Here is a 19,922-nt window from a genome sequence, read left to right as displayed (position 1 = left end):
TAAGAGCTGCAGCATATCCTTTCTGTTCTACATCACAAGAAATAAAAGGGTTTCCATCAAGGGCAAAGCATAATGAACACTGGGAGGGTTAAGGTCTCTGCCCATTTAGGAGGAGCCAGGGACATGCACTGCCCGGTTTTAATTACTGGGGGGGGGGGGGGGGTTACAACCCTCCAGTATTTTATGCCCATAGATCCTACTGCACCTCGTCACCTGGTCAGTGAAATTTCTGTACGACGTGATGACCTAGACACGTCTGGGAACATCGAAAGGTTTGGATACCTCTATCATATCATATTGTTATGCTCCATTTGGTTACTGTTACCGGTCATCTCAGCCTATATTTTAGTTATACAGCACTGTGCAAAAGACTTAGGCAGCCAAAGAAAATTATGTTTAAATCATATTCATGTGGGTGTTAAAATATGCTATTATGTTATTTCAAAACTTCTGCTAAAATCACTGCAGTATTTGCAGCAATTTTCCAGTGTACTCATGTATTTTTGACTTGGCCACCAGCTCACCTCCTACAGCTAGTCAAAAATCTCATTGATTTTTTAAACTAATTAAAGTAATTTATTAACGGAGCTGGTGGTGAAATTTAACAAATCCATGGAAGGGCCGAGGTGCTCCTCAGGAGCGGTTTGGGAACTGAACCAATGCGCATCCTGCCATCCAACTGTTCTTTTGGAGAACAGAAGGAATTATCAATAGTTTTTTTAATCTGTTTCTCTTAATTTGCATCTGCTGTAATGTTAAATCTGGTTATTTATTCTGAGCAAAAGTGCACCCAGATAAACAGCTTTAAACATGACAGGAAGTTCGCACATGGTCACATGCATACATATAATTAAAATTAGCCCCTAGACACATTTTCGTGAACCGCATGAAATGTTGAGACGAACAGTCCTGTTTTTTAAGTGAATAATGTTTACTTGTCTTAATTTAATTGGCCTAGACTGAATACGGTAAATCTGTCTATCATAGACAGAACAATGAATATTTCAGTAGCTATGTTGTTGTACTCAAGGACAAAAACTAAATGTATATTTGGAAAACAGAAAAAATTATTACACGTTTTTATTGTGTTACTCTTAATTTGCATTAACCCGGTTGCTTACAGTATATGTTTAAATGCCTGCCCCTGTTCTGTTCTTTACTGTTCTGTTGTTTACCATGTCCTTGGTTATGCTACTGCATGTTTTTACTCTGCCTGTTTGCCTAGTACTGTTCCTTGTGTTGCTGGTTCCCTTAGTAGGTGTAACTGTGGTTCTGTGTTTTCCCCTGTTTAGTTATGGCCCTGTTATTTTGTAGTTTTCCCACTGTGAGTCTGCTGTGTCGGAACCACTCAGCTGGACGTCATCCTTTTCCCATCGGCACCCTGCCCTACCGTGGAAGGATCATGAAGCTAACGCTACGGCCGAACCGTCTCCATTGGGGCTTCAGGTTCAGGATTGCGACTTGTCTGCTGATAGTGGTGTTCTTCATCCTGCTGAAACAGTTGATGCCCATGCGGTTGGACCCCACAGCCATAGAGACTGCAGTGTGGGATGAGATCAGTGGGGAGATGCAGCGTACCATAGGGAAGTTTTGGGAAACAAACAAGTTTGGTGTGCCACCCAGCATCACGCATCAGAGTGTGATGGTGAGCCAAACCGAGCTCATGCATGAGTTGCGGACTCGGGTTCTGCTCAGGACGATACAGCCGGGAGACGGTCCGTTCTCTGGGGATGGGTGGCAGGAGTACTTACCCAGGCGGAGTCTGGAACAGACTCTGGGACCGCAGAAGACGTGTGCTGTGGTTATGTCTTCTGGGTCCATTATAAACTCTGCGCTGGGAGCAGAAATTGGTGAGTTTGTCGCCCCTTGTCACCAAAAGCGTGTAACGACATGGAGCATCATAAGAGACATGTTCCGTAGAGCCACAAAACGGTATTTGTTTCTGTTTGGAACTGCAAACTCTGTTTTAAAAAACAAATAAACAGTAACTGCACTAATAGGGATTCCTTTCTGAGTGGAAATGTAATCAAGTGAAGCATGCGAGTTTGGTGTGGAAATGTCAGTATCACGAGAGACGTGTGACAGAGGTTGTATGCTCCTGCCTCTTCACTGCTTAGATGAGCATGATGCTGTACTCCGGTTCAACGCGGCTCCCACCCAACGCTACAGTGCAGACGTAGGCAACAAGACAACCATGCGCCTAGTCAACTCACAGGTACAGTTATTAAAGTCTTAATTTTAGTCTGCCACTCATTGGGGGATTGATAAGACCAGGAATTCTGCATTTGTATGGGGTCATATGGTCTCAAAAAGGAGAGTCAGAGGCTGTGTTCAGAATGTCCACCCACCCTGTCACTCACTCACTCACTCACTCACTCACTTACCTACCCACTCACTCACTCACTCACTCACTCACTCACTCACTCACTCACTCACTTACCCACTCACTCACTCACTCATCCACTCACTCACTCACCCACTCACTCACTCACTCACTTACCCACTCACTCACTCACTCACTCACTTACCCAGTCACTCACTCACTCACTTACCCAGTCACTCACTCACTTACCCACTCACTCACTCCCTTACCTACCCACTCACTCACTCACTCACTCACTCACTCACTTACCCACTCACTCACTCACTCACTTACTCACTCACTTACCCACTCACTCACTCACTTACCTACCCACTCACTCACTCACTCACTCACTCACTTACCCACTCACTCACTCACTCACTCACTTACCCACTCACTCACTCACTCACTTACCCACTCACTCACTCACTCACTCACTTACCCACTCACTCACTCACTTACCCACTCACTCACTCACTCACTCACTCACTTACCTACCCACTCACTCACTCACTCACTTACCCACTCACTCACTCACTTACCCACTCACTCACTCACTCACTCACTCACTCACTCACTCACTATATAGTGTTTGCTACACAGAACACTCACTAGGGGGTAAGGGCAGACAGTGGTTGATTTTGGACACCAGGGTGATGTTACACTGCTGCATAATTATGTAATTTCGATTTGTCCATGGATGGGGCTCCGGAAGGCTTTCCCCCCATCCCCTTCATGGTGTGTGCTGCCTTCCTGCGGGCAGCTGCAGCACAGCTACTCCTGCGGAGAGCTGAAGAGGATCATGGTTGTTTGTATCAAGCAGTTGTGAGTTGTTTTATGGTGGCTGGAGTGCCAACCCCATCACCAACCCCCAAAAATTTCCCTGCAAGTTGGAGGGCCTCTTGCAGAGCCAGATGTTTAAGTTTAATGTCATACGCAGGACATAAAAAGTACTGTAATACACAAAAAATTATTTGTTTAGAGGGGTCAGCTTGGGTTACAACACAGCAGGTTGCTAATTCTGTAGTCGGCAGAGTGGTCCCACCATTGGGCACTTGAGCAAGGCACAGACTGAGAATACATTGGCTGCTTTGCCTTCACTCTTCAGTCAGGTGACCATGTCAGGTGACGCAACACTATCACTCTTGGTATGTCTAAATTTTCGACTGGTTGAGTATGTCTTCACAATATTGAAATAAAACTAACTAAAAATAATTTACTTCTGGGCGTGTTTTAAGTATTTTATAAACACATTCATAATGCATTCATATTGCATTATAAACATGCCTCTATAAATCATATATATATAATTCAAATAGCACTACAAACTAGCCAATTCATTATAGAGTGGGTAAGCGGACATTTCGAACATCCAATGACCAGTTTTGCTTGAAGTGGAACTCATTCTACTCCGCTACCTAGAGGCACTTTCATGGTGGTGTGAGTTCGAGTGTTTGTTGCCACTCTGAAACTCTCCCCGAACCACACAGTGCCCTGTGTTGATCCATACTGAAAGTATGACTGAAGCCAACCTAGTTAAATGACCTGAAGCTCCTTCCAACAGTAAACAGTGGCTTAATAGACATATTTCCTTAACTCATGGTAACCTGTCTGATATAAAAACAAGTACAGCTGTCCATCGGTATCCTTGGGGATTGGCTTTGGATACCGAAATCTATGGATCTATGAAGTCCCTTATATAAGATGTCATAGTATTTGCATTTAACCTCGGCACATTCTCTTGCTATTTAGGTTAATTTTAGGTTAATCCCAAGAAATTTGTTAAAAAAGACACATATTCCATGAATATTAGCATCCCTAGAAATTCTTATGAACAAGATGTAACTGAAACATTCGGCTCTATTTTCCACCTTGCAGAGCTTGAGGCAGAGTGCTTTTGCTACTATAGTTTAGTACCAGCGCATTGCTCATTTTCACGCCCTGCATGCACGTCGCTAAATTAGTCGACGGTTTTGAGTCCGCTTTCCACTCATAGGAGCAGTGGTTTTTAAATGAAGCACGGCCGGGCACATTCTCAGCACATTGCTATTTTAAGACAGCGAAATGACATTGTGCTTTAGACCAACGAAACTCATGTCTAAATTCAGTGGCACATTGCTAAGCGGTATTTAAGTGGCGTGTTTTAGAACCATGTGGGTGCGTGATGGTCACAATGGACACGAGTCATGCCCTTGAGGTGCACGAATGGTTTTTTATTTTATTTTATTTTATTTACATTTTATTATAGAGTACATCTGGTCCTTTCACTTAGTCATACTGTTTAATGAAACACCAAAGAAAAATGAATATATTAAGTAAAGAACAAAGCCAAGTCGAGAACAAAATCTTTCAAGTTCATTGTCGGAATTAAGCACATACTGAAAGTGAAAGGACATCTGGATTGCCGAAAATGCACAAGTCAGGTGGAACATTACGATACAGAGGGTCGAGGCTCTCTTTGTGGCATGTTGTATGTTGCGTAACATTGCCAGGCATGACGGACGTCTGTGGGACATAAATGAGGACACAATAGAGGACTTTAGAAGGCGTGAGGATGAACTGCGTGTGCCGATGCCAACAAAGTTGCATGCTGGCAGCAGCTGACAGAAGAGCTGAATCGTCTGTAACCTGGTAAAGACTCTAAATTATGAGAGTAGAAAAATAACAGCCCTATTGCCTTTTATTTCAACATTTTAAAACACCTTAAAAGCTGTAGGTCGTGTTTTGTTTGAACAAAGATTGCACTTTTATTTATATTTTACAAACTGTGGTCCCAAAATTAAAAAAAAAAACAAAAAAAAAAATTACAAGCATAATTAAGTCCCCCTTCCTAGCCGCTGTGCTCGTTCAGCAGTCACCTTCTGTTTTCCCCATCTTCTGACATCATGATACGGTTTTCAGCACTGCATGGATGATCTGGTGATGTCAGAGCATGAGGACGCACTCATCCCACGCCTGCTTCACCCCAAACGCTTAGGTAGAGCAGTGCTGCTCCCATAATCGACATGCTCTCGCATTTTCACGCGCACTAGCACGCCTGTTTCCTCGGCCGAAAAGCGATCTGGCTCGCCAGGCAAATACGCCATTGTAATAGCAATCGGCAGTAGATCATGTATCGCTGCCTTTTAAAGGTGAGGTGACGCGCAATTCTGATTGGTTTATTGCTGGTTACGCCCAAAACAATTAAGAGAATTAGGACAACCTTTTTGGGCCTTGTGCTGGTACAAAGTCTATTTTTTCCTCCATCAAGACAGCGAAATGGATTAGGACATGGCCAAAACTGTAAGTTCCGCTTTGCGTTAGATCGTCGGAATTGAACCCATTGTCTCCAATGTTCGAAAGCGGAACATCTTATATTTTAAAGTTGTGTAGAAACTTTCAGTGTAGTAACTTTCTGGCGGCAATCCATGATTTCCTAATTCACTGGGGTATAAATATGAAGTAATACAGGAGCCAAATTCCTTTCGTCAATCATCAACAAAGGAAAGATAAGATAACACCCCAATCAAATGAGAGAGGATTGTTTTGGCCTTTATAACTCAGGGAATGGAAATTTTCTTAAAATGCCCATTTGTACCATTTGGGCAATAATTCAAAACTTCAGATTAGGGGTGCAATGCTATGCCAGTATTGATGGTAACCATGATGTTTAAAAAATTAAATACTGATATTATGTTAATAATGCAAGTATGAAAATTGTGAATACTCCACCGCCAGTAACTACCTGATCACACTCCGGCACAGTTGGTAGCAGTATTGCTTGTTAACGCTGATTTTCCACCAGCGCTTAACTTGTAAACTTGTAAAAGGTGCCAGAACTCGAAAAGACCACAGAGACCAACTGTGACACCTCTCAGTCACAGCAAAATGAAAGACAGGCAGATCCTATCAGAGGACTTCAATGATCTAGAAGGTAACAATCTATTTTATTAGCCATGTGTGGTGTGCTTTTTCCCGTTCATAAATACCATAAATATATCCTGCCATTTTACAGTAAACCATAAAAGAAGGCAGGCTATACTGAAAAGAGCCTGATTCCCGCTGTTAGATATGGTGGACGTTCAACAAACAAAAATAAATATATGTATGGCTTGCTAATTATTCACTACAGAGGAACACATATGTATGCTACTGTAACTGGGCTGAGATACTGTTGATCAAGTTGTTACACTGTGATAAGGTGAATTTCTCAAGAGTTTAGTGGATTTTCTCCCTCCCGCCCCAAAGATTCTGACTTCTAGTGACATTGGATTCCTCACTGATCCCCTGTACAGGACAGGCATCCTTATTGTGTGGGACCCCCCTCCCTACTCCAAAAACCTCTACGCAGTAAGTGCTACCGAAGACCCCCCTGCTGGGTCAGCTGTTTCGAGTTGCTGTCATTAGTCCTGTGTATTTCAGTCTGCATTTAAGTATGTTTCCCCAGTCCGGCCATTAATGTTGTGACGTTGCTGCTTGTTTTCCTCGTGGTCAGTGTTGGTTTTCCCTTGATTAATCCCCAGTTCACTGGTGTCCATCTGCTGCAAGTCGTTAGTCGCCTGAACCTTCGCTTGCCATGGTTTCTGTTCCCTCCTCCCCTCCGCCAGTGTCCACTTCGCCTTCCTCCTCCGTCTGTCCCTCCACCTTTGGTGTCCCCTCCGGCTCCGGCCTCGCGGTCGCCAAGGGTCCCTCCAGCTCCGGCCTCGCGGTCGCCAAGGGTCCCTCCAGCTCCGGCCTCGCGGTCGCCAAGGGTCCCTCCAGCTCCGGCCTCGCGGTCGCCTGCTGCCCCTGTGGCTCCCGTTTTCCACCCGCCGGGGTTCCCTCCGGCTCCCTGTGTCCCCCCGCCCTTTGCCTCCTTGCCCCCTGCCTTTGTGCTCCCTGTGTATTTTCCCCCCGTCCCTTTGTGTCTCCTGCTTGTTTGTCCCATGGTGTAGCCCCTTCATTGTCCACCTCCTTGGGTTCTGTGTTTCGGTCATTGGTGCCCCTGTGTTTGTCTACGTTCCCTGTAGTGTCATTTGGTGTCGTGGTTGTTGCCCTCGTGCCTGTTCTGTGTGTCGGCCCTGTTCCCAGTGCCTCGTTAATGTTTCTGCTTTTGTTCCCCTAGCTTCGGTTGTGTCCCCAGTTTCGTCTCTTCGCTCCCCTTAGGCGTGCCCGGAGTGCGTGCCTTTGGGGGAGGGGGTCCTGTTATGCCCCGTTTATCTGCTCCTCCCGTGTGCCACGCTCCCTCGTTAAGCCCATGTGGAATCCCTGTGTGATCAGCTGTTTCGAGATGTTGTCATTAGTTCTGTGTATTTCAGTCTGCATTTAAGTATGTTTCCTCAGTCCGGCCATTAACGTTGTGACATTGCTGCTTGTTTTCCTCGTGTTCAGTGTTGGTTTCTTAATAAATCCCCCGTTCCCCAGTTCTCCGTCTCCCTGCTCCTTCTTCCCTGGTCCGATCCATGACACCTGCTTGGTTTCTTTTTCCTATGACAGAATAAAAATGTTTTAGTGAGACTTAAACTCCTTGCATCATAACGTTCAAAGGAAATTGAAGGGAAAAAGGCCTGAATCAAGGTCACAAGCGTTGTAAGAACTGAATGTGCATAACGTGTGATGTTGGTATTAATATCACACGTCATCCAGCCCTACTACAGCCATTTTTCGAATTTAGTTCAAAATACCCCGTCTCACATTGTGATGTCATTTGGTTGCAGTACCAGTTTTTATGGCAATGCCAACACCTTGAAGTACCATACTTTTGGTACCTTCTTGAAGTCCCAAAAGTATGGTACCTGATGCGGTGGAAAAGCCCCCTTTAGTCTCACGGTGAACTGGACAGCTTTACAGTGCTGTTCATTTTGTATGAGCTGTACATTGTACTTTATTTTCTTTTTTACAAATGAGATGCATGGTGTTCCTTGTGGCTATGGTGTTATCTGAAGGCAGATGACACCGCCGTATGGTGCTGGTGTGTGCCAACAACGTGACCTCTGCTCTGCTCCATGATTATTTTGTGTACTGGCTTCTTCTGTTACTTCCAGGTCAAAGCATGTCTTAGTCTAACATTGAGAAATTCAATTTAGTACGATTTCAGTCAGACTAACATGTTTAAATGTACTTTAAAAGTCTGGTTTTAGTCGGACAAACACAATAATTTGATTTTCTTCAGTCTGCATGTAAATGTACTAATTGCCTGTCTCTGTGGTCAGCGTCTGTGGTCAAGAGCCTTCACACCTCACACCAGAACATCTCGATTTGCAGCGTCCCATTTGTGAGGTCACAAACTCTCACGTTCATCACTGTAAATTGTGGCTGCTCTGCCTCCACAGTGGTACAAGAATCCAGACTTTAACTTCTTTCGGACATACCAGGAGTACAGGACGCTCCACCCAGAGCAGCCATTCTACATCCTGAGTCCAAGCTTTCAGTGGAACCTGTGGGACATCATTCAGGAGAACTCCCCAGTGCCCATTCAGCCCCACCCCCCGTCCTCTGGCATGCTGGGTAAGTTAGCTGTTAACCAGATTGCAGTACAGCACTAAACAGAAAGCCGCTGGGTAATGCATAACTGCTTCCTGTTTCTTCTCTGAAGGCATTGTGGTGATGATGAACCTCTGTGAGCAGATCAGTGTGTATGAGTTCCTGCCGTCGCGCAGGAGAACCAGTCTCTGTCACTACTTTGAAAGATTCCACAACATCCAGTGTACTGTGGGACACTACCACCCTTTGACCTTCGAGAAGAACCTCATCAAGCGACTCAACCTCGGGACTGACGATATCATCTACATGTCTGGGAAGGTGACTCTGCGTGGATTCTCACAGCTGAACTCTTCCCCAAGTATTTTACCCATCAGACAGTTTTTCCTTGTATGGACAGCGATGATATTGCTGATTTTGACATGAAATTCAATAATAGGTCCAATGATGCCACTAGAGATTTTGGGCCCCATGAGACTCATCCAATTATATTACACTTTTGTCTGGCCCCTGTCACTCAGGGGCCCTTGGAATTGTCCTGATTTCTCCCTCTTGACGGCACCTCTGGGTGGGCCTGTATAGCCATGTTTATAATGTTTCATGCATGTATTATTATTTATTATGAATGTGTTTATAAATTTCTAAAAACATGGTCTTAAGCAGGGGGTGGCATGGTGGTGCAGTGGTTAGCACTGTTGCCTCACACCTCTGGGACCCGGGTTCGAGTCTCCGCCTGGGTCACATGTGTGCGGAGTTTGCATGTCTCCCCATGTCGTCGTGGGGTTTCCTCCGGGTACTCCGGTTTCCCCCCACAGTCCAAAAACATGCTGAGGCTAATTGGAGTTGCTAAATTGCCCGTAGGTGTGCATGTGAGAGTGAATGGTGTGTGAGTGTGCCCTGCGGTGGGCTGGCCTCCCATCCTGGGTTGTTCCCTGCCTTGTGCCCATTGATTCCGGGATAGGCTCCGGACCCCCCGCAACCCAGTAGGATAAGCGGTTTGGAAAATGGATGGATGGATGGATGGTCTTAAGTGTTACCATACTTTACTTGAAACACTCATAATGCATTATGATGGTTTATACTGACCATAATGATGCATTATTTAGGCATTTATTTAGGGTTTGCAATCTAACAAACATGGCTGTAATGTGTTAAGCCTTTTTTATAAATAGTTACGACTGTGTTTATAATACTTTATGAATGCATTATAATGTATTATGAAGGTGGCTATAATGCATTATGATGACTGCTTTAAATAAAGTGGAAGCAAAATTATTTGTTTATATTCCTTCCTTGGTGAAAATCATTCAATGCAACATAAGATCTTTTGTTCATTTTGAGGATATCAGTACATAATGTGCACTATGTATCCATGTAGGATTCTCTAAAGATAAGAAACATAAAAAGCCCTACAATTTTCAACCTATCCTTAGAAATAAAATGACTAAAACGTAAACTGAAAGTAAAATACATGAAAACTAAACAGAAATGTTTTGTTAAACTAAAACAAATAAAAACTAAACAACACTGGAAATTAAACTTGGTTCCAAATGAAAATTGAAAACTAAATGGAAAAATCAAAACTATAACACTTGTAATTCATTTTAATGTGGATTTCAAGCATAAATGGGATCGGTAGCATTGGCAGTAATGAAATATTTACTGTAGTAAATACTAAATGTTCAAACACGTATGTTACGTGCTACTCATCATGATTGCTGCACCCTCTTGCCACAGCGGAGTCATTTTAGTGTGACAGTGTATTTTCAAACCATTTAAGATATTGTTTATTATTATTATCGTTTATTATTATTATTATTATTATTATTATTATTATTATTATTATTATTATAGTGAACAGTTCAAAGTTGCTACCATGGAGTCAACATTGGGGGGGACCAAAACTACGGCCAATAACACCCCCCTCCCCCAAAAAAGGAAAACACTTTTCCTGCCGTACTAAAATATTTTAAAATTTAGTAACATGGGACTTATTTTCTATTTTTAATATGAAGTACAATCATAAACCTTTAAAGGCAAGTCCGGGCACTGAGCCTCAGGCCAACATTGTGGTTTACTTACACGTACTCTTTGATGGGCAATGGGAGCTGAAATGGCCCATTTAGGGGGCTCCTTACCCATTTCAGTCTAGGGCTCCCAGAGTGGCCCTACATGTGAGAGTGATGAAATTCAACAGAAAAACAATATATTTTGATGACCAAGACAATAGTACTAACACAAGTACAATAACTGATTCACCGTTTTGTGTAAAAGTGATGGGAAACCTACCGTACAAACTGCCGGGATTCTATGGAATGTTGATCCGAAGGTTTACTTATAGTGTTGAAAGAAGAGTAACTGTCATTTGAGGACAGTACAGTAAGCAGATGCAAAAAAAACTTACACGAAGACAGTTAACTGTTAGGTAGCTTTGATTTAAAAAATAACAGAAGGCATTTTAACCCAAAGGTGGCAACAAAGAAAAAGTAAAAATCAGGGTACTGGTACCACAGAGACTCTGACCGGCACCGTCAGGGGGAGCAGCACAGAACCCGGAACTGGGCAGGGGGCCTCCTACAGCCGGGATCCCAGTTTGATCTCCCCCAGGCCACATCAGCGGACAGTAGGAGCCCTTAGAGCACTGGCACTGGGCGGCTCGCCGGCTGTGTTACTCTGCCCCTCACCGGTCTACAGACGCGTCTGCTGTCAGCCGGGCAGCCACAGGGCAGTGAGCCCAGCCTGTAGCGCTTTCCACCAAGTCTGCTACGTGGGTCATTGTACCTTTAGCTGGGAGAGCAGGACATGTGGCTGACAGGACATATTACAGGGTTGGCATGCTGTGGCCGTCGGCCTGCTCAGGTCGGTGGGGGCATTTTACTATGGTGGGGGGGAGACCTGAACTGGGATTAACTGGCCATTTCAGAAAAACGGGGCGAAAATTAAGAAGGAGAGCAGTTAATAATGTATGGTTGTTTTATTAACCTGATAAGTAATCTGTGATGCAAAAACCACAGAAAACCATGTACTGTAATTGGTATAAAAACTGCAAAACCTTCTGAGGAAAAATTGAATGAAAATTGTTTTTATAAATAAAAACTGGGAAATAAAAACAAAATTTATTCCATTTCCTCACATGGCACATATTTTGTTCTTGGAGACTGTATCCCTAATACTACACTTTGCATATTAAAACACTTTTTCATACATAACGCCCTTCTTGTGCCAAAGGTGCCGCTCAGGCTATACCCTGACCTCCCCGTACACCACCTCCGGTTCAGCCCTCTTCTCTCTCCTGCTCTTTTTCCTGTTGAATGTGACCTGGGCGTACGTCATTTCTTCAGTGCCAGGTTTACTCTCTAGGTGGAAAGAGATCAGAGAGTCAGGTTATTCTAACAGTTATGTGCCAGCAATATAAACGTAGCTGTTAAGTTCCAGTGTGCAGTGAATGCAGCCGTTTCATTCCTGACCTTCTGCCTGCACATGGGGTCTCTTCCTGCAGTAGCTGTAAACCCCCACTGTCAATACGAGGAGTAGGACCACTGTTCCCAGTGCGGCGAAAACAATCTCCATCTCATCAACACCTGGAAAAAACATCAACTTAGCACATACAGCTTCATCTTTTGTATACCTTCTCATGAAGAAATTTCCATTAATTTTCTGTTCCTTCTTGTCCCATTCAGTGCCGTAAGGGGTCCAGAGCCTATCCCAGAAACTACAGGTGGAGAAGCACCCAGAATGGGGCACCAACCCATCACACCGTTTGCACCTTATGGACAATTTGGTAACTCCAGCTAACCTCAGCAGGTTTTTGGACCGTGGGAAGTGCCTAGAGGAAAATCCCCAATGACACGGGGAGAACATGCAAACGCCACACACATGGAGCCATGGCGGGGACTCGAACCCGCGTCCCAGAGGTGTGAGGCGAGAGTGTTAACCACTGTGCCCCATAGTCACTTAAACTAATGCAAGATAAAAAAAAAAAACTCTGTTCTTCATAAAGAATGATTGAGTAATACATCATTTGATTGGTTACTATACTGTATCTCATTGCATATTATTTGAAACTATACAGGGGGTGTTCTCTCAGTTCTCTCAGTTAGGTGGGTTAACTTAAGCTACAAGTCATGATTGTCCAATAGGAATGCTCCTTACTTAATCTCTTATCGGACAATCATGACTAGCTTAACCCAGCTAACTGAGAGATCCTTCAAGCTTCCTTTATACTGTAACATGGAGTATGTAACAGTGCATGTCTGACATCTTATTAACTGGTTCTGTGATGATGGCATAGTCAGATTCTAGGCTGTCCTTTAACTTTAAAATTTACCAGTTAACCGTTTCCTATGAAAAAGAGCAATATTTAATGTTCCTTGTTGAAAAAATGCTTTGAGGTTTCTCTGCTGTTACTGTACAACTGCTAGAGGAGGTGACTTTGATGGATCAAAGATCTGATAAGTTCTTGCTAATAAAGGTACTCAAATGGTGAACATGCTCTAAGTTTATTTGTTAGCAAAGAATATAAAGTTTATTTTTGTAAATGTGGAAATTCTAATTGTGTGCTAAAACCTGACTGGTGGTGTGCATTTTGGTATAAATCATTTTGGTAGCAGATTGAGGGTGGGGTGGGGAGCATTTGTTTGGGGGGGGGGGGATGATGACTTTTTGTCAGGAGTCCCAGAATTGATAACTACACCCCTGGGCCCAGTAACCAACGTCCTCACCCTAATGCCAGGCTGATAGCAGAATTATAATCCTTCTATGACATAATTCATTTCAGCTGAGGAACGTCAATGGGACAAGAATCACAGACCAAGGTAGGACTGAGCTGGGGGGGGGGGGGGGGGTTACAGGCTCTGGGGGGAGAAGGCCGCACAGTGTCAGGGTGACTGCTCTGAGTTAGTACCATGCGGATACTCATCAGTAAGATGGCGGCCGGGAGTCAGATACACCGTGCAGACAAAGAGAGTCTGTAAGTATTAGACATAGTTACACAAGGATAAATATCTGACTTACCTTCAATGATCAAGCGGAATCTTTCAGTTCGTAATGACTTTCCGTTTGAGTCATATATTTCCGAAGTATAAAAGCCAGAAAGGCTTCTTTCTGCCTTGATGATCATCAAGGTGCCGTTGCTATAAAAATTAAACTGATATTCCCAATTTCCTTCAAATGTAGTTTTGTCCTTTTTAAAAATGAAAATATTAATTCCATCCTTTTTGAGCGTTAGCTCATGGCCACTGGTCCCATTTATCAGCTGTATAAACGCAGGTCGTCCCAGAGCTACATCATGTGTTATAATGTCACTGTCTGGGCCTGCAGAACCTGGAAGTGTCAGAAAAGATAAAGGATTCTCAGTTATTTTGAAGAACATGATCCCAAAAATCTGTCACTATGTAGTATTTTTGCAACACACCCCAGCTAATCCAAGAACACATATAGTGAAACGTGAGTGAAAAAAATTAAACAATTTTCTATTAAAAATGTAATTAAGTAACTGAAGAAACTGAAGTAGACACTTATAATGCATCACAGTAACCTGATGACACCGATGAAAAGCAAAGGCTGTGACTTTGCTCTTTGCAAGCTACCGAATGTCTTCTCATACTCCTGTAAGCGTTTGCTTCACGCGTGGCTTCTGCTTGCATTTCTTGTTCGTATTCTAATGTTTGGTGTTTGGTTATTTACCCAATATTCCATTCCGTTTGCCTTTGCCTACTTCCCACTGGTTTTGCCTGCCTTTGGATTACGAACCTGGAAATAATCTTCAGGTTCCTACAATTGTATCCTCTCCCTATCTAATGATTACATATTTATTTCAGTGGCTATGTGTTGGACTGTCAGAAAAGTTATTGAGGAAATTAGGAGGTCAGGGTGGAATTGAAATCGGGAGGAACACAGGTGTCACGATCGCGGAAAGGCGGAGCGGTGATCGTGCGGGTCGGCAGGCAGGAACAGGCAGACAAGCCGAAATCAGGGCAAAACTAGGGGTTTATTATGGGAACTGGGAGCAGGGAACATCAGACACCAAGAAACCTCACCAAACCACAATGACGGACCAGGGAGACAAGCAAGACAAGGACTTAAATAAGACTGGACTAATCAATGTAATCGGACACAGATGAAGACGATCAGGGAAGCACACGTGGGTAATCAGGGGGCGTGGCACACACGAGGAGCGGACGAGCCGGGCATCACAACAGGTCAGCAGTGAAGCATACCCCTCTGGCTTATGATGTGCCCAACAGAACAGCAAAGTCCTAGATCTGATCACAGTGCCGGACGTCTCAGGCAGCGAGATGAGACCTTTCTTTCAGTCTCTACTCCTCTCAGCGAAAAACAGGAGTTTTCCCTGAATCCAGTGAGAGTCCAGCAAGGCGTGCATTCATATTTTGCACGCTGTTGGAATAGTTTCCCACCAAAGGTCAAAGGTCTCTTTCCATGCTCTGCCACCAACACGCCTCTAGAGGAATTCCAGTGTGCTGGATGTCCTGTGAATTATTATGAAAGTCGGCACTGTAATACACTGGAAAACAAAGAGCCAGTCTGTTGGACATGGGTCCTCCTCTGGCTGCTGCACTCTCCTGGGCATGATTTCAGTGTCACACCCAGGGGCGCTGCTAAGGATTTTGGGTCCCATGAAAAGAATCTTGACAGGGCCCCCAACACAGTTTATTGGGGGCTTCTCTGGGTCCCCTCTCAGTCATGGGCCCCGAGAATCGTCATCGTTTACCCCCCCTTTACAGCGCCCCTGGTCACACCAGACAGCTGCAACAATCCAGGAAACTTGGAAGGATGAGCTGTGGATTAGGACCCTATAGCACACTGGGCTTTTTATTTTTGGAACACAGGAGATGAGGAAGATGATGAGCTTCAGCCGGATTCTGTTACTTAACTTCCTGTGTTTTGTGCATGATCTGTCCAGATGAGGAAGGCTGGGTATACCATGGAAAATTCAGGCGGCCTAGCACTGCACAAGGGCCAGTGAATATGCAGAAGTATGCGTGTGCTTCCCTAAACATTAGGCCACCACTACCAGTGAACACTGGAGGAAAACCCCAGACAGTGAGCAGACGGATATTATAAGTAAGCAGAAGAGTATCATCATCATAACACTCTGCAGTTAGCAGAAGGGCATCATTATCATAGCACTGCAGTGAGAAGAATGATGTCATTATCATAGCACTGCAGTGAGAAGAATGATGTCATTATCATAACACTCTGCAGTGAGCAGAAGGGCATCATTATCATAGCACTGCAGTGAGAAGAATGATGTCATTATCATAGCACTGCAGTGAGAAGAATGATGTCATTATCATAACACTCTGCAGTGAGCAGAAGGGCATCATCGTCATAAAACTCAGTGACAGACTATAAGCTGATGAGGTTATTGTGGAGTAGGTATTCATGTCTGCCCACTATGGTTTTCAATGCGGACCACAGCTGTTCATATCCGTTTTGACTCAGTCTTGCTACAAGACTGCCGGTTAGACTCTCAGAAAAGATGAATCAGATAAACTTTACTGAAGAAACAACACGAAACAAAAAAAAAAAACAGGTAAAGGTGGAAGTTAAGTATAGTAGAACACAGGTGCAATCCAAGTAAATAAATACACATGTAAGCAATAAGGCACAAAACAATCCAATGAATGAAGACCGTCACCTTCAGGCAATCAACTGAGGAGGCAGCGGCTGAACTAAAAGTAAATCAGGAGGTGCAGGAATGTTGTTAACCTTTGTCTTTAAGATGAGGAAATTATTGTACAGTCTCAGTAATAAATCCTTATTTTATCAACTACAGATACTGATTTTACCAGAGTAGACAGTTTGTCATGAGGTGAGTGTAACACATCTGGCTCTGAATCATCACAGAATCTTCTGTCTCGCCTACTCCAGAAATTATGGTAGATGGTCACAGTAGGTTTATCACAGTTCTCCCATCCCTGGACAAGTTCTGGCTCTTCCCAGAAGATAAAGACAGAAGGTTCAAAAAGTGCTGGGTTCACCACAGTAAAGGGAACATTTCCCCAAAATTTCATCCTTGTTGTGTAAATGTGTTACTGGTTTTGCCGGAATAGGACGTTTGTCATGAGGAATGAGGATGACGCTTGTCCGTGATCCTACTTCAACCCTGAAATACTGGGTCAAGGAGCTGTACCGGCAGTCCAGTGTGTCTTTAAGTCAAATTTTTAGGCAAGTTAGAAAAATGACACAGTACATGATAATAATAAACATTATACATTTATGATAAAAGTAACAGAAGACTGGCCATTGGGAGGTTTGGGAAATTGAACCTCCCATGACCAGCGGCAAGATGTATCAAGAGGGACCACTTGAGAGCAAACTCCTGGGCTGCTTTTTGTTGCCAGTCCGCCCCTGTGCGGTTCTGTACTGTAGCCGTGCAGTGCCGACGTGGCCGTGCAGTGCCGACGTGGCCGTGCAGTGCCGACGTGGTCCTGCCGACGTGGCCGTGCAGTGCCGATGTGGCCGTGCAGTGCCGACGTGGCCGTGCAGTGTCGACGTGGTCCTGCCGACGTGGCCGTGCAGTGCCGACGTGGCCGTGCAGTGCTTTCATGAACATCACAATGTAGTGTGTGCGTTTGTTATTAAGACCCATTGTGATTAACTTTAAATTTTAATAAAATTTGTAAGTTTGTTTGTAAGTACAAGTTGTCTGGAAGTCAGGTGTCTGTAACCTGGGGACTGTATCATGACAGCAATGAACTTCTCAGGGTTCAGCCTTGTTTCACAAACATGGTATCACCCCACACAGGGCCGTCCTGTCCAGATGACTGCTTTTCTAACCAGTGCTTCCCAACTAATGGGATTTGGAGCTGCTGACTGGTTGGAAGGATCCAGAAAAATTGAAGGATTTAAATGAGGTTCTTTGGTACTTTTTATGCAAAAAATTACCCATTTTGTTACAATTACATATAATTGCGATTTTTGGAACTAATCTGCTAATGATATTATAACCACATATTGACACTGGCTTTAAAACAGGCATTTTAGTACCTTCATGGAAAAAAAACTAAATCTTGTAAAAGTACCATTGGTGTCTTTGTTAAAAGGTAAATGTACATACTGTAAAATTCCAAAGTCAGTCCTGCAATTGCATATGAAACAGGAAATTTAATACGAACAGACATTCTTCCTCACAATCTGTGATATATTAACAGTAAGTGAAAAGATGGAACTGATCTCTGTTCCTGTTTTTATGCACCATAACATGCACATACTGTATGGATAAGAGGAGTATTTCTTTAATACAACGTAAGAAACGGAACTCATGTGACTGGGGAGCCTTGTGTCCAGCCTTGTGCCGGTCTTCTGCCTCCTGTCACCTCACAGCAGTGAGAAAACATGTACAGTATATTCCATCCATCCTCCGACCGGATCATTTCATATCATAGGACTGGTTGCAGACCTACAGTAGGGAGATAACCTACCCAGAGAAAGCTCACATACTGTAATGTGTAACACACAGTATGGCCAGGATTCAAATCCTCAAGCCAAAAGAGTGTAAATCACCATGCCAACCAGACACTCATACCTAGAATTCATCCATTTTCTGTAACTGCTTATCCGATTAAAGGTCAAAGGAGGTCCAGAGCCTATTCAAGGGGCGTGAGGCAGGGAACAACCCAGGATGGGGCACCAACCCATCGCGGGGCACAAGGCAGGGGACAACCCAGGATGGGGCACCAACCCATCGCGGGGCACAAGGCAGGGGACAACCCAGGATGGGGCACCAACCCATCGCGGGGCACAAGGCAGGGTACAACCAAGGATGGGGCACCAACCCATCCCGGGGCACAAGGCAGGGGACAACCCAGGATGGGGCACCAACCCATCGCGGGGCACAAGGCAGGGGACAACCCAGGATGGGGCACCAACCCATCGCAGGGCACAAGGCAGGGGACAACCCAGGATGGGGCACCAACCCATCGCAGGGCACAAGGCAGGGGACAACCCAGGATGGGGCACCAACCCATCACAGGGCACAAGGCAGGGGACAACCCAGGATGGGGCACCAACCCATCACAGGGCACACTCTCTCACACACACCCTTCTCACACTCACACGGGGAATTTGAGAACTCCAATTAGCTTCAGCATGTTTTTGGACTGCGGGGAGAAACCGGAGCATCGAGAAAACCCCATGAAGACACAAGGAGAACATGCAAACTCCACATGCATGGAGCCCAGGCAGAGACTCTTAAACGCAGGTCCCAGCGGTGTGAGGTGACAAAGCCAAGCACTGCACCCGCATGCCGCCCGCACACCCAGCATGTCAGCTGCACATGGTCTGAACAGTGTCATAGCTACAGTACAAATACAGATTATGGAATGACAGTCCAATTTTGTCTCTATATTCCAAATGTAATTTCTCATTACATCTACTTGTTTGCAGCCATTACTCTTTTTAAAGTCACTTTTTAAAAACGTTTAAAACATACAGTTTGTAACACTGAGCAAGCAGGTTCCTTTTCTCTATCGCTTGTTTTAGACGTTGCTTGTAGTTAAGCAACTAATTTGGCAAGAACGGAAAGTTCTGTTTCCTGGATTGTGTAGTCAAATTGCATTTTGTCTAAATATATTTTCTTTTACAGAGTGTTTTAATTATTTTCTTGAACAACCACGGCAAGAGTCTGAAGCAGGGCTGCTCTCTGTCTCCATAGGGGTGACCCACTCTACTCGTGTTCATCTCCACCTGTTCTTCCTCCTTCCTTTGTGTGGCCGAGTGCCTGAGTTCATCTCTGTTGAATTAAATTCCTTCCTCCTACCATTATATCTAAGCTTTCTGTACCACACAGCTCTCACTTAATGAGCTCTACAGACTTTCAATGAAGGAGTAACTAGCATTGGCAGCACGACTCAATGCATTTTGGATTGAGCTTTCAGTGACAGATACTTCAGACGGACTTTTTCCTATTAACAAGCAGTACATATATATTAGCCTTGTAAACAGATATCGTGCCACGTAGCTCAGTAACTGTTATATCTTACTTACCATGTGCTGCCGTTGCCATTATTAAGAAAAGTCCAAAAATGGGAGACATTCCACAGATCAAGAGACTCAGTTAAACAGTTTATGAGAATAAGATAGAAGCTGGTTCCCATGG

General features: G+C 44.2%; 2 protein-coding genes across 6 annotated transcripts in view; one reads left to right on the top strand and one right to left on the bottom strand.

Annotated features, from left to right (window-relative positions):
• The first annotated feature begins 1,402 nt into the window (after positions 1–1,402).
• On the top strand, positions 1,403–9,226 carry LOC125750243 (beta-galactoside alpha-2,6-sialyltransferase 1-like). Its single transcript, XM_049027728.1, has 5 exons — positions 1,403–1,850; positions 2,118–2,215; positions 6,590–6,691; positions 8,653–8,827; positions 8,916–9,226. Exons 1-5 carry the CDS (start codon positions 1,403–1,405, stop codon positions 9,224–9,226), a joined length of 1,134 nt encoding a protein of 377 aa, XP_048883685.1.
• A 1,988-nt stretch (positions 9,227–11,214) lies between these two features.
• Positions 11,215–19,922, bottom strand: part of LOC125750941 (T-cell surface antigen CD2-like) — a 29,590-nt gene continuing 20,882 nt past the window's right edge. For 4 of the 5 annotated variants that reach the window (XM_049029311.1, XM_049029312.1, XM_049029313.1 and 1 more), the window contains one exon: positions 11,215–12,118. In XM_049029311.1, the coding sequence (XP_048885268.1) occupies positions 12,041–12,118 (78 nt within the window). In that variant the 3' untranslated portion in view covers positions 11,215–12,040. The remainder of the gene's footprint in view (positions 12,119–19,922) is intronic. The other variant, XR_007400456.1, reaches the window with a different exon arrangement.

Source organism: Brienomyrus brachyistius, chromosome 10 (genome assembly GCF_023856365.1).
Source record: "Brienomyrus brachyistius isolate T26 chromosome 10, BBRACH_0.4, whole genome shotgun sequence".
NCBI lineage: Eukaryota > Metazoa > Chordata > Actinopteri > Osteoglossiformes > Mormyridae > Brienomyrus > Brienomyrus brachyistius.
The sequence above is the reverse complement of the archived record's forward strand: the minus strand, read 5'-3'. Positions and strand labels throughout refer to the sequence as shown.

What these genes read in the sequence shown, in the direction of transcription:
- LOC125750243 (XM_049027728.1), top strand. Translation starts at nt 1,403, where the DNA reads ATGAAGCTAACGCTACGGCCGAACCGTCTCCATTGGGGCTTCAGGTTC. An exon ending in TGCGCTGGGAGCAGAAATTG is followed by an intron (nt 1,851 to 2,117) that starts GTGAGTTTGTCG and finishes TTCACTGCTTAG; the next exon opens with ATGAGCATGATGCTGTACTC. An exon ending in TGCGCCTAGTCAACTCACAG is followed by an intron (nt 2,216 to 6,589) that starts GTACAGTTATTA and finishes CCCGCCCCAAAG; the next exon opens with ATTCTGACTTCTAGTGACAT.